The sequence below is a fragment of the Amblyomma maculatum genome, chromosome 3, assembly GCF_055883805.1.
Source record: "Amblyomma maculatum isolate TAMU_Amacu chromosome 3, ASM5588380v1, whole genome shotgun sequence".
Lineage (NCBI taxonomy): Eukaryota > Metazoa > Arthropoda > Arachnida > Ixodida > Ixodidae > Amblyomma > Amblyomma maculatum.
In genome coordinates, this window is record NC_139346.1 from 205731218 (window position 1) to 205746053 (window position 14836).

The following is a 14836-nucleotide window of genomic DNA, read 5'->3' on the forward strand; positions in this document are numbered from 1 at the left end:
CGGGCGGGCGCTAGCAGCGCTCGCTCACTTCCGCGCATCGCGCAGCACGCATGCGCATAGTGACAGAAAATGTGTCTGGTGTCTGACATGGAGGAGGCGTCAGGTTAATATCTAGAATTGCTTCTGAAATAACCACCAGTGCCTAACTAACACCGGCTAACCCGCTTCACTAACACTGGATAACGATGGAATTTCAACTTGACAGAAGAGCTACCGTTGACTTGTGCAAGCTGTCTAAATGTGATTGAGGACGACGAGTATCTGCAGGCGCTTCACACGGTGTGGCATACCGATTGTTTCAGGTGAGATACCTGTCTGTTGCTTATTTTGTTGTACTCTAATTAGCTGCTGATATTACATTAGTGTATTTGCTGTGTTTTACTGATGTGACTGTTTCGCATACCGGGTGCGAGGGAAAGTTTCAGACTGCGTCTTTTATTTTTGTTTTCATTTTAAATCTGCGCACACACCGCGTCAACAAGGAATGTATCAAGTTAATTGTCTTAGTTCTTGTTTACTATTAAACTTTGAGTCTTATTTTAAGGCAGTCGTTTTATGGTGCTGAACCATTGAACGCCTTTGCGGAATTTTGAGCCATAATCTCTACCATATTGAAGTTCTACACTTCAGGAAGCTTTCCAGTCGTAACCTTAATCGATGTCTTTCTGTCATTGCACACAAGGCCACCTCCGTGTTTTGAGGGTTTGCTGGTACTTCTACTATTTGCATTCCTAGAGAAGGGTAAGCCTGTTATCTCCCTGTGTCACATGTGCTTTGGTTCCGCAACCTAGCGCATAAGTTCCGCCGACCTGCATATCCTCCAGCGTTGGCCCAAATGCATAGTGCGGCAGTAGTCCTTCAGCCTCTGCGCTGCTCGTATTCGAGTGTATAAACGGACAGCTTTGTTTGTGTGGTTGTGTGTATACGCGCTGCTGAAGACTCAGTGGGTTTCTCTGACTCATCGCATCTGTATCGATTTGAAGTGTGCTCTCATCAGGCGGTTGCCGATGTATTGGCTCCGCGTATGCGAATGTGCGGCGCGCCACTCCTCCCTCATGGGGGTCGGAACTGTTGCTCCGTCGTTCGCTGAATTCTTTGCGTAGTACGCATGCCACTCGAGTTGAATGGGATATCCCGTTCTTCGTCACTGTGTTGCTCAGCATTCTGGTTCGTTTTATTCTACCTTTGGCGCAAATTCTTCGCGCACAGTGCAGCAGTACGAAGCTTATCGCGATGTCAGATTGCTCGTCAGTTGCAGGCTTTGAACAGAGTTTGGAACTTGAGCGTGAGTTTTGTGTCGCGAATCACGTACTCACAACCGTCGAGTCTCTCGCCTCTTAGTTTTCATGCTCGATTTTTGCTTACTTGTTCAACTTGCAACTATGTTGGCTCTGCAGTATTGTGGTATGTAGACCGAAAGTTGCTTGTACAAACGCTAGTAACTGCTGACGAAGCACATCGTACGGTTTTACAAGCATTGCCTTGTTGCCATGCGCAAAAGCCCCATTTAGCCTGCCCAAGAAATTTGCAAATGATTTGCAAGTTCTGCCTTTTTTTTTTACTTTTTTTTTTTCGTACCTACTCAAATACATTAAGGACTGCCAATTTTCTAAGTATCGGAGATTCAGAGGTTTCATTGAGCTTTTGTAAAGCCATTAGGAATTGCTAAAAAAATACAACATAGAGAAAGACAGGATGAGCTCAAGTTTCTTTTGCGATATATGGAATTCACTGTCCCTTTCATTGTTGTGCTCCAAAATACACTTTTATTCTAGCGTGAAAGATTGTTGGCAGGCATCTGTCGCAGGGAGTGGTCGTTGGCTCATCACAATCATCGAAAAGTAATGGTGGTTGATCTCTGCGCAGTATTGATAAAAAAACATGTTTCTTGTGCATGTGGAGGAGGCACTAGAGTGCATTTTCTGTTTTATTGAGCCTCTAAAAGACAGCTGAAAACCTATCACTGTACTCATCAGAACAGTAGTATGCAGTCTGCCTTTTGTAACCCGTTATGGTGCCAAGGTAGTGACTGGGCATTGCTGATGTGTGTATATGTGGCAATGGAAGAAGTGCCCTTTTACCGAAAGTCTTTTCCAAAGATTGTGGATGCAAGAATGCATTCCAAATTAATTTTTTTGAAAACAAATTTTGTTTTGTGGAAAAGAAAGATACTTGTTGGTGCTTGGTAGATACAAAATAGAGCAGAGCTTATAATTTTTTTTTTTTGTCTTGCACTGCACATTAACTTGCACTTGTGAAACATTTGACTGGGCCAAAACATCTGTCAGTTATGTTTCAAACGAAGCAAAGTATAAAAGGCTGTTGTACAGGTTGGCAGCTGCAGATGAGTCATGCAGATGTCACGCGTGGTGTCGTCAACTTCCCCTCTACCTTTTGTTATGCTTGTATATCTGAGTATTGATGCTCTTAGCTATTTGTACCTTAGCTGAGTGGAAGCTTGCAGCCACTTCTTGCTTGCTTCTTATGCTTCTTATAAAGCACTGAAGGGTGAAGTTTTTGCTCAAACTGCTCCTCAGGTACCTATCAACTTCTCTTGCTGTAGGGCTGCGGGCTTACATGTGTAAGGCGGGTCACTATTTGTTTGTCTGTTCTTATCTCCTATACGATCTGCCTGTTGAAAGTCCGAGCCAGCTGCAGTTCTCTAAATTCAGGTTGGTGGCCATACCTCACGTGGCAGTGCTTTGCTGTGATTGCAGGTGCTCCGTGTGTGATGCTTCCTTGAGCTGTTGGTACTTTGAGAAGGATGGGATGCTGTTCTGCAAGAGTGACTACTTGTCTAATTACGGCGAAGCCTGCCAGAATTGCTCTGAAATTATTACTGGACCCGTCATGGTAAGCTTCATGAATTTTGAATGGGGAAATATCTCCATTTTTTTTTTGCCATCTTTCTCACTGGTTTTATTTTTGTTTGCTTTTGGAAACTTGCAACCCTTAAGGCATTTGCAGTGTTACTACACCAAATCCCTGTAGTCCTGAAGCAATCATGATATCAGATTTGCAGGATGCGTGATTGTATCTTAAATACTCCTTTACTGCTGCTGTCAACCAGCTACTAGCAATAGTGGCAGGAAGGTCCACTTTATTTTCGATTGTCTAGAGAGTGATCCTAAAAGCCTGGCTTTTAAAGTGACAAAAGTAAAGTTTTCATATAAGTGCGACTGGATTTTGGGCGCATAAATTCTTTATGCTTACATCTTCTAGGTTGCGGGAGACCACAAATTTCATCCAGAGTGCTTCTGCTGTGCAAGTTGTAATGCGTTTATTGGCGATGGAGATGCATATGCTTTAGTGGAGCGCTCCAAGCTTTATTGGTAAGTGATGCCAGCAAGTTTACTATGTGTTCTGTTTCGTGTACTATGACTGCACAAGAAGACTGAAATGTAGAGGCATAGCTTTCAAGCTACTATCCAGCTAATGTAACTAGGTGCAACGGTAGAGCTACTCATCCTTAGTTAGGACCCTTGAGGATATATGTTTAGTTCTTGTTTAATTGGAATGCTCTTGCCAAATTTATTTATTTACATATTTATTTATTTATATGCACAGTTGTGCTCAGTATGAATTGCAACACTCTAGTGGCCATCTTGTCCTGATTTGCACGTGACAGCGATGAATGTGCTACACTGCACAGCTCCAGACAAGTGGGCTCATATAGAATTTGCATTAGCACCTAGCTTGCATTACTCCACAGTGTAGGCTTGTAGCACCTGATGCGTGTTGCAAGCCGTGGCGAGTACTATAGTACATCTGCAGGCCATGGCTTTGGCCAAAGCAGTAGAGGATTTGTAAATGAGAAAAAAGTAACATGGCACCGGAATGCCTTTGTTGATTTTTGTTTGTTCTTTCACATGATCAAATTCGATATGTATTAGAAGTCTTATAATTTGATGCATTGGTTGCTCGAATGAAAGTATGGCGGGGTCCGACGAAGTTCCTTGCATCTCCATATGAAAACCCTTTTTTGGTCTCTTTAGTAAGCTGTGGTGGCTCAGTGGTTAGGCCCTAGGGTACTTGACTGCTGAGCCCACTGGTTTGATCACAGCTGCAACTGCCGTGCTGTGATGGAGGTTAAATGCAAGGTGCCCATGTACTTTGCAATGTTAGGGTACGTTAAAGAACCCGAGGTGATCAAAGATAATGTGGCACCCTTTTTTATGGCATCCCTCATGGCCCATTGTTGCTCTCGGGCCTTAAACCTCATATGCCATACTATACCATTTTTTGGGGGGGTAAAGGATAAATGATTTGTGCATGCTTTGCACTATTTCAGCGGGCCCTGCTACCGGCATCACATGCAGCCATTGAGCCAGCGCAAAGTCCTGGGTGGCCAGCAGCCACACAGCATTCAGCTGCTCGAGATTCCTGCAAGCGGAGGTGCACGAAGCATCAAGCTTGGCTCCCCATGTCTTGGTCGCCACGGTGTTCACATTGCAGACCTCGATGTCAGCCCGGACCTCATGGCACTTCACATTGGTGACAAGATCCTTGAAGTCAATGGCACACCCCTTGGCAGCCAATCGCTCGAAGAGGTGGGGAGAAGCAAGAGCTTATTGAAATTGTGTACAGGTGTGCTTGGCTTGCAAGGTGGACAGAAATTGAATCAAATGGTTTGGCTCAGAGAGTTCTATGCTACTGTCACTCTTGTGTAACATGCACACTTGACAGGCTTACGAGAAGGTAGCTAACGTGAAATTCGCAGGCCACTTTATGTATAAGCTTAATGTCCTGCGCTCATACACAAGCATGTTATTCATGCTGAGTTCCTCAGGTTTGGTCATTAATTGTTAGAATCGTGTTCATTGCAGTTGTGACCCCTCTTGTGTGTGGCTGCACTGGCCACTTTTCGATGGAATTGAAAAGCAAGGTGCCCGTGAGCTGTGCGATGTTACAGAGTACATTAAAGAACCTCAGGTGGTCGAAACTACTCCGTAGCCCTCCACTAAGGCGTCTCTCATAGCTTGAGTCACTTTGGAACCTTAAAACATGAAAACTAAACCAAATTTGTAGTATGTGTATTACATTGGTCAGCTCAGCAGTGTGACCTTGGCTGTTAGTTACATGGGGTGTCATCAGCATGATTTTGAGTTTCCACTAAGAAAGTGTTATGCTTTGCTGTTTGCTCTTCACATTTTGTCTCTTCAATTGATTCTTGTATGACATGATGCCCTCTGGACATTACACCAACTCAAGCATGTTAGCGGGGCAGAACACTGAATTTTAAGCATCCAATGAAAAACACAATGGAACACTTGATTGAAGTGCCTTAGAATATTTTTTTTTCCAGATTTTTCAATCATTACACGCACCTGTTTTTATGTATCTTGATGTTGGAAACCTTAGTCACCTAGCATGACTTTGATGCGTATGATGGTATGATGAGCTAGCTTGGGGATGGTGAATGACTTGCGACAAAATCCAGCCCCAGAAATGTACCGCCAGGGAAAATTGTGATAGAAATATAGCCCTTCTGTGGCGACTCGAGGGGCAGCGTGCTGCTGTGCAAGACTCTTCAGGGCAAAATTCATGGAGTAGGGGGACACAGTGGCATGCTAAATCTGCGATAGGGCCGATGAAACTATAGCGCCTCTTTCGTCGCACTCTGGCTGGAGGCCAGAACTAGCAGCGCTAACGATGCTGGTTAGTGAAAAAGAAGCTTACACTACACTGCGGATCTGACTGAACATGCCTTTTATGCATCTCCTGCTCTGTTGTGTGCTCCAGTTTTGATTACGGTTGCATTGTATATGGTTTTGCGAGACCATCATATCTAAAGCGATTAGACCCAATACATAACCTTGGTTTGCATCTCTCTAATAGTGCCTACAGAACATTCCCCATTAAAAGCATCCATGTAGAAACAAATGAACCATCCCTTGCATACGGGAGGATGATGCTTACATGTGCATACATACTCAAAATAAGATCTCTACCAAAACATCTCTGTTACCTCATAGCTATAAAGTGCACGTCCAGAACACTGTTCATTAACAAACCCCATGCCCTTACTACTCTGCTTTGAAGAAATATGCCAAGATTAAGGAATACTGGACACACTTCCAAATGTTGCCCAGAGGCACTATTCGTTGCCACCCTGGTACAGCTTTCCTGCTACATATGACCTCTCACTGACAGACTTGTGAAAAGAGCAATCACCACATGAACACATATTGCAAGAATACCTAGCACTGCGAGAGAAATATATATGAACTAAACCAAATTTTTTACAGATGGTTAAACAGCCACTTATGTTGGATGTGCTGTTATGCAAGGCAACCGGGAGAAAGTAATAAGGCTATTTAACTGTATTTACTGCTATGTTATGCTGTTTATGTAGCTGTACACAAAATTAAGGAACAGAACCGTGAAAAGTGCATAATATAGACCAATTCATTAAGTCTCCTTACGGCATTGCATCCTAAAATTTCAGTTGAGCCTATAGGGGGAAACATCATTCACGACTTAGAAACAGTTGCAACACAAGGCCAAACCATAATATCATGCTGGGTTCCTAGCCATATCGGGATAGATGGTAATGAGAGAGCTGACTCTTCTGCAAATGCTTGAAACAAGGAAATACACATCCCCCTACAAAGATTGCATCAGGTTAATACAAAGAAGCTTGAGAGATAAATGGCAGAATAAATAGATTAATAAAGAAAAAAATAAGCTAAAAATAAGAATAAAATAAGAAATAAATTAATGCACATAAAAAGAGCATTTCAGTGAAGTAATTTTGTACCATCTTCATTTTGGACATAGACACATGACGCACAATTTTTTACTCACAAAAGAGCAAAAAACTCCATGCGAAAAATGTGGAGTTGAGCTCATTGTGAACCAATTTTTTATCTCGTTCACAGAACTTGAATAGTTATGAAAAAAATTTTTTACTCCATTCTACAATAAACACATCCCATTCCACCCCAGCTTACTGTTAGGAGACAACCCATTTGTTGAAATTTCATCGCCTTTTAGTTTTCTTAAAGAATTAGGGATCGTGAATAAGCCGTAATTTCCTAAACGCTTTTCACTTTCACTCACAAAAAAGAAGCTCAGCAACCTTGTGTTTGGCCTAAGATGGTCTTAGTTGCCTAAGTGGCAAAAAACACAACACAACAGAGAAGCTTACGCTAGGCCTTGCAGTGCGTGCAGCACAAAAGCTCAGTTAAAAGTCCAGTTGTGGGAGCTGGTTTCTCCTCGTTTTAGCTCTGTCAAAACCATCAGGAATTTTAAATTGGAATGTGCTAGCCTATAGAGCCCGCCCTCAGAAACGGGCAACCTCACATCTGACACTCCCGGCGCATTGTCTTATGACCCTCAGGATGGATCCAGCAACAGCAGTAGCTTCAGAGCACTGGCCACAATGCTTGGCTTTTGCCAGTCTAGCGAACCACAACAGTGGAATTCAATTGAAATAACGGAGCGGCGGCTCAAGCATTGGTGGCACACATGAAATGGGCACGTCCTTGAGGGTTTGGGAGACCCAAATGCCCTTGAGCTAGCAGTATAATAGGGTTTTATTTTTGTTGTGGGAATCGCATCTTGAAATGAGCACAGCACAGCAGAGCTTTGTGCTTCCGCTGGCTTGGAGATAACCACCAGCAGCGTTAGCCTACTCAATAGAAAGGCGCGTTGCCCGCATTCCACAAAGTGAAGTTCTGTCGTGAGCAGTGCAGAAGGGGAGAATTCAGCAGTGTTCTACCAAGTCGCAGATGAGAGTGCTGTAATCATGGCGCACACAGGCACACGGAGCTCGCTTTCACGAATTTTTAAACTTTGCAGGCCTTTTGTGGAAAGGGGCTATGCTGAGGCTTCCTCGCTTATAACACCTGGGTCGGACTATTTTCGTGGCGCTTGAAATTTTTCTGATTCACGCCTGAGGGCTTAAAGTGGTATTTAAGATGGTAATTTATGTCTACTAATTGTTTTAGTAAGCTGAACGGAAAAAAATTACCAGTGGGTACTATACACGGCTCTTAGCAACGCTCGCTTGATTTCAGTTCAGGTAGAACGCTTAGGTTTCTTTTTTTAATCTTGATCCATCTTAGATGGAACACCCTGTGTATAAGTTAGTGAAAAAACAATGGAAAACAGCAGTAAACGAATTCTCACCTGCTATTTATGAATATCAGGTTTCACGCCATTTGACGCCAATTGGGGCAGTGGTCTGCATTCACTGCTGCACTGTTTCGCTCCCTAAATTGTGTATTATTATTGTGTAATGAAGTAAAAACTATTTATTTGCCAATGTGCCCTACCATATTTTCTTCAAAAGATTTTATCTGAATTTCTCTGCTCTGCTACTTTGAGTCCATGTTAAAATGAAAAGAAAAATGAAAGATGGCTTAGCTCTGCTTTGCCTGGATATACGTAGCGAAAAGCAGTGACTACCTCGGGATCAGAAGGAGTTAATTTCTCCAGTCCTCTGCGCTGTTTGCCAGCAGCTAAACTCTCCTTGGCTTCCATGTCGAGCGCGTCTAAGTTCACCGGCGTTCTATAATTCGTTTACAGGAAAGGAAAGACGCAGCATCTGTCACTCGCGGAAGTCAAGAAGCGCCGCCCGGCGGCATTGGAGTGCACTCATTCACGCTTGGTCCTCATAGCTGACGGAAGATGGATGACGTCACATCCGTAACGTCACCCTGATTGAGTGACTTAACTATTTTAGTCTTTGGTACTTTCAAATTGCGCGTCAATCGCAGTATCTGCCACTCGCGGTATCCCGCTATCATCCTTACGGTAGACAAGCGGAATTGTGAAGAGTGTTTTACAACCCGTGGCGTGGCACAGCAGTATACCGCTCGGCTGGGGATCCAAGGGATGGAGGTTCGATTCCTGGATGGAGACTAATTTTTTTTTTTAATGAGGAGGAGTCGCACACCTCTTAAGCGTTGCTAGGCAATGCCGGCAGAGCTTGGCGAGGGGGCTGCACAGCTGGCCTTGGCTGTCACGTCACTCGGTCGTGGCATACGGCAACCGCAAAGCTCGGCTCCGACCCTCGTAGTGAAGCTTTTCACTTCAAAGAGAATGACGCAAAGTGTAGCACTTTGGGATATTTCTGGTAAACCTTGTAGCCATCCTGGAGACGCAGTTTCGTTTTGTTATTACAAGACAGCCCTTTGTTTTCAGGTTGAGGAGCTGATCAAGTCGACAAACAAAGTGTTGCAGCTGACTATTGAGCATGACCCCAGCACTGTCTCCAGGTGTGCCCTGTTGTGTCCTCCAAGGAGGAAAGCTCTGAGTGACAAGGAAAGGCGGTACAAAAAAAAGGTATGTACGCAGCACAAGATGTCTCAAATGCCTAAATTCCCAGCAGAATGCGGTTGACTTCCCGGTAATTTGAACTTGAAAAGGACTGAGAATTTATTCGAATTATGCAGAGCCCGATTCAGTGAGCAGCCTTTTCATTGCATTCGTTGCTGGAGGCACTACGGCATCGGTTGGAAACCAGCTGGAGAAGTTGTGTTTGCATTGGCAATCTCAAGCTGGTACTATTTAGTATTGCACTCACTCAGTTAATTTGTGTAAATACAGAAATGTGACTACTCAAGAAGAACGCGATGCAATGAGTGCACTTTGAAAGGAATGTGGGACTGTATTGGGACCTGAAAACAATTGTGACGTGAAGCGGGCTGTCTGATTGCACCCTATATCAATTATAAATGCTGCAGAATTATTTGGAAAACTTGTACCAATAGCAGCAATGCCATGGCATACAAATGATTCAGTAGTGCAGTACAGTGCGAGTTTTCTGGAAAATGTGCTTTTCGTTGCAATGTGGACCTACGTGGGTTTGGAGGCAGTTTTTGATGAAGACGAAAAGTTTTTTCCCTCAGATCAATCCCTTTGAGTCATTAATTTTAGCTGCAACAGTATAAGGTGATAGTTGGAAGTAAGCTGTGTAGATGCATGTTGTATGCGTGAATATTTGCTTTCGGGAAAACATAGGTATTATTCTATGGTTACTAAATCTGAGAGTAGAAAATAAGTTTGTAGTGTAAAGGGCGTTCCTCGAGGGCTGCTAAGCCATCCAATGGAACAGAATTGTGCATGCTACAAGGATTAGCATAATTTTTTTCCCAGTGAGCGTGATGCAAAACTATTCTACTAAGCAAAATAAATGTATTTGGTCGCAACTTGCATTCACAGAAATGGAAGCATTCAGTCTTGATTGTGCTGAGTACTCGTTAAGCATCGAGTCGCCACCGCGGTGCTGCAGTAGTTAAGGCACTTGACTGCTGTGCCCAATGATGTGGGAATTTAATCCTGGCTGCCGCAGCTTTTCGATGGGGGTGAAAAGAAAGGTGCCCACGTGCTGTGCGATGTCAGTGCAGGTGCAGAACCCCAGGTGATCAAAATTTTTGGATCCCTCGTTTATGGCTTCTCTGATAACCTGAGTCGCTTTGGGACGTTAAATCCTATAAACCAGCCAACGAACCGTTAAGCATTGAGTGTAAGAACACTTTTATTTTGACATAACAAAAGAGAAATACAGACACCAACCGTTTATTTTCAACTCAACGTTTCCTGACCAGCTCGGTCCCTCCTCCTAAACAGGTGGGTTTGCACCAAAGATGTTCTCGCCCCGATCATTGCGCCTATTCGGACATTTGCTCCATTGCTTTGAGAAAGAGGTTCTTTTCAAATGCAACTGAGCCTAAATACAATGGATTAGTTATATAGTAAAGTATTAGTAATTTGTTTGGCCTTTAATGGAAATATACTACCGTTGAAAGTCGGGCTAGTTGGTCAGACGACATGATGCACCACGCAGCAGAGTAGGCGACGAAACACAGGAGAGGCACACAATACATTGTCCTTGTTTCTGTGTATGTGTGTATTGTGTGCCTCTCCTGTGTTTCGTCGCCTACTCTGCTGCGTAGTGCATCATGCCTGCGCCAAGAAAAATGTTCATATTGAATTGAAAAAAAAATTGAAAAAAATTTATTTCCAGTAATATACAGGAAATGGGCCTCGGGCGAAAAGCTACAGCGATAGCTTGAGAGATGCCCGAGGCCCAGTAATGGCAGAGCAACAGGACGTGTGACGTTAAGGCGAAGATATACATATATAACATGAAAATTTTGAAGCACAGAAAGAGCACATATATACAAATGAAACAGCAAGTTAAAAAAACAGCACAGTAAATTAACGATCCTCAATAGTGTAACAGTATGCACGAAATATGGCAGAACGTAATGAAAATGAAGTGACTATTCTTGTAATAATGTTTAAGGCAAGGAACGGAAAGTACAGAGAGACAGTGCGGAATTGATAAAATATAGCTTAAAGTCCTTAATTGACGCGGTAAAGATGTTTGGGTTGTGTATGCTATAATGATTTAATATGCATGGTAAAGTAAAACGAAGGCTCTGGTTACCGTATAACGTCCTCGTTCGAGGAACGTCCCATATTTGTTTACTTCTGGTGTGAAAGGGTTTCTCGTAAGGCTTAAGTCCAGATATATTCTTCAAGAAGTCAGTTAAGCATTGAGGTGACAATTTAAGGCAGTGAAATAGACGATACTCAAACATGGCATGCACACGAATCCTATATTTCGGAAATAATGTTTCTGTATGGGCAGTGTAGCATGCACCAGCGATCAGTCTAATTGCCTTCTTTTGGAGACCGAGTATGATGTTTAGATTTGTTTTGGATGTTGTACCCCAAACGAGGTGACAGCAGTTTATGTGAGATTGAATTAAAGCGTGATAAATAAGGAGCTTATGCTTTGAGGAAAATTCGTTGCGCAGTCTCGAGAGAAAACCAACAGATCTAGTGAGCTTGCTTTCAATATACAATATATGGTCAGACCACCTCATGCGAGAGTCGAATACAATACCGAGTGATTTGAACTTGTCTACAATTTCAATAATGTTATTTTCTAGATGCAGAGTACTGTTTACTGTAATATAATATCCTGGCTAAGGGGACGAAAAAAGACTGCTTTGGTCTTGTTAGAGTTAACTACCAAACCATTAGCTGTGGACCATTTGTGGAGAGCACAAAGAACCAGATTTGCACTATTGATTAGTTCATCGGCAGAAGATCCTCTAAGAAAAAAACTTGTGTCGTCAGCGTACTGAATACAACTTGTATGATAAGCTATGATCGGAAGGTCGTTAGCATATACATTAAAGAGCATATACATTCAATGAGAAGGGAGCTAGACTTATGATTATCGACCGAAACGACCTGCTGGCGCATGTTTAAATAAGAACGAATGAGTTGGAGGGAAAGACCACGGACACCATAGCTTTCAAGTTTACAGAGTAGTATTTCATGATTAAGAAGGTCGAAAGCTTTGGTAAAGTCGATGAAAATACCAAGGGTCAAACTTTTAGCTTCGATATTATTTAAAATAATTTCCTTTTGTAAGAGTAAAGCAGATCATCATTTTCATTTTCATTTTCATCAATATCATTTTCGGCCCCTCAGAAACTGCTGAAAGTCATTTGCATCACAGTAATTTTATCTAATGAACATTTGAAATACGGTTTTTTGTACGCTTAAGATGAAAACTAAGCGACGACGGCAATTTTTCGGTTTTCTCGATCACTTTGCTTTAATACACTGTTGAGAATATTGAAGGATTGCTCAAAATCGTGCCTCTGCTGCCCTTTTCTCAGTGTGATGCAACAGTAGTTGTGCCTTTTCACAAATGGCTCTGCTGCTTTTTGAGGATTCAATTCAATTCAATTCCATCTTTATTGAGAATTTTTTTTTACTGAAAAATGCAGGGAGCGAGGACAAAAAGCTGCTCTGCAGCAAGCTTATGCTTCACCGCAGGGACCATTCAGTTACTGCGGTGAAGCGTTATTAAAATGTGATGGTTCAGCAAACTCAAGCATGTGAATGCGTAAGGAAAAGGAATGCGTAGGCATTAAAACTTTGTGATGTCATTCCGGAATAAAACTAAAAAACCAATGAGTGCAAAACAGTGTCTGAAACTGTGTGAGTGAGTGATGCATGCGCCTAAATGTGGCATTTGTTGGCAGCCTCAGGATGGTGGAAATTAATGGTTGAAATAACAAGGCTCCTTTGAATATTTCTTTTGCTTATCCTAGTGTCCTTGTTTATTTAAATCCCAGTCAGTGGAACGGTCAGCATACCGAATGGTCTTATGCACGCCTTCAAATGATGCTTCTCTTAACAGCGGTCTCACGATCATTGGAGATGGGCTAGCTGCATGGGTCTTAGGCCCTTGCTGGCAATGATAGCTCAGCAGAACCACAGACAAGGTGAATGTGGGGTGTGCTTAATGGTGGCTTTCGGTCTCTTATACCTATGTCACATGGCTGTTTTCAAAGGCTGTGAGCCAAGAGCCTTCGAGATTCTCATTCACGTTCGAACTCATTATTCAGTATTCAAATTAATTTCATGGCTTTGGAGAAGCTGTATGGGGCCCGTGCACATAGCGGGAAGCTGGTGATGATTTTGTCGCTGGCAACAATGATATTGCAATTGCTCTAGTACTTCAAAGCCAGTACTGTATCTTTTTTTTTTTTTTTCCCTGGAAAATAAGTTGTATTAAGAGTCCATAAGTTTGCAATAATTTCATGCTCAGATTTTATCTGGCAGTGTGTTTTTACGAGTACTTTGCATCTGAGAAGCATGCTGCAGCCGCTCGAAGGTCTTCAAGATCTCTGTAGAATTCCAAGCTGCTTCGTTGTCTCATTTGAATATTGACTCATGGCAATTGGAAATGTCTGTGTTGCAGCAGTTAAAGGCGTTTGAGTTATTAGACTGTCGGTTTGAGGGCATTTGAAATGCCTGTGGGATGAGGGTATTGCTCATTTTCTACACAACATTGCTGTCATGCGGTGAAGCCAAACCTCACTGAAGCTTTGCGGTTGTCCTCTCTTGGCGTGCCTCGCTGCCAAAGGCATTACAGAAACCAGCTATGCATTCATTTTAAGAAGAAATCCTACATATAGTGCACTGACAACAGGACAAGACCCTTCTGCTTGGCTGCTTTGGTCTAGCACTGCCAGCATGCTGGTGGGCAACATGTTGCTCGAAGGAGAGAGTCACTAACGTGGGCTTAACATATTTTGTAAACAGTAGAGAATTGTCATTATGGGATATTTAGCTATTTTTTTCGAGTTCAATATGTTCATTAGGGATGAATTGTATCGTATGCTAGAGTTCTTGAATACTTGCTCGCTTGCGTTGCTGGGCACACTTTCTTTTTTGTTTTACATTCTGCTCTACCAAAAGAAATTATAGCACATTAATAAGATATAATTCATGAGCGATATAACCCCTCCCCCCCTCCTTCCCTCATTTCAGCTGAGTTCAAAAGTCTGCACATGCTGTGAAATATTTTGTGTATCACAGATAGCAGTTAACAAAAGCAGCTTGGGCAAAGGGCAGGAAATTAATTGTCGTTGGAAATGAAATATATTGCAGGACGAAGGGAGTGTAGGCACAAGTGGCTTGAGATCACGTCAACTAAAGAGGTCGAGTGGTGGCAGGGAGCGCTCTTCATCCCTTCCTCGTCTGCTAGTCAGGTAAGTTGGGGTTCTTGCATTTATTAAAAGTGCAACATAGACCCAGTGGTGTACACCCCAGGAGGCTGTGACTTCAGCCTTAGAATTAAAGGGGTCATGACAGCTAATATTTGAACATAAACTGATTATTGCGTTTCACTTCACACACGTTAGATTATAAATCCTCGAAATTTGAACTCATTCCGTGCAGTAGATAGTTTTAAAATGAATTTTTATTATTATTATCGAAATCGGCTTTCTGGTCTGGCAACCATTAGCCGCTGACATCACGAGATCTCATCCCCATTTCGTCTGCTATTCGC

The 14836-nt window shown here is 42.7% G+C and overlaps 1 protein-coding gene across 1 annotated transcript in view; it reads left to right on the forward strand.

Moving 5' to 3' along the window:
* Nucleotides 1-24: 24 nt before the first annotated feature.
* The window catches only part of LIMK1 (LIM domain kinase 1), a 39638-nt gene continuing 24826 nt past the window's right edge, over nucleotides 25-14836 (forward strand). Inside the window, exons 1-7 of the mRNA XM_084599392.1 lie at nucleotides 25-103; nucleotides 206-302; nucleotides 2718-2853; nucleotides 3223-3332; nucleotides 4292-4550; nucleotides 9151-9291; nucleotides 14434-14534. Of these exons, the coding sequence (XP_084455518.1) occupies nucleotides 70-103; nucleotides 206-302; nucleotides 2718-2853; nucleotides 3223-3332; nucleotides 4292-4550; nucleotides 9151-9291; nucleotides 14434-14534 (878 nt within the window). The 5' untranslated portion in view covers nucleotides 25-69. The remainder of the gene's footprint in view (nucleotides 104-205; nucleotides 303-2717; nucleotides 2854-3222; nucleotides 3333-4291; nucleotides 4551-9150; nucleotides 9292-14433; nucleotides 14535-14836) is intronic.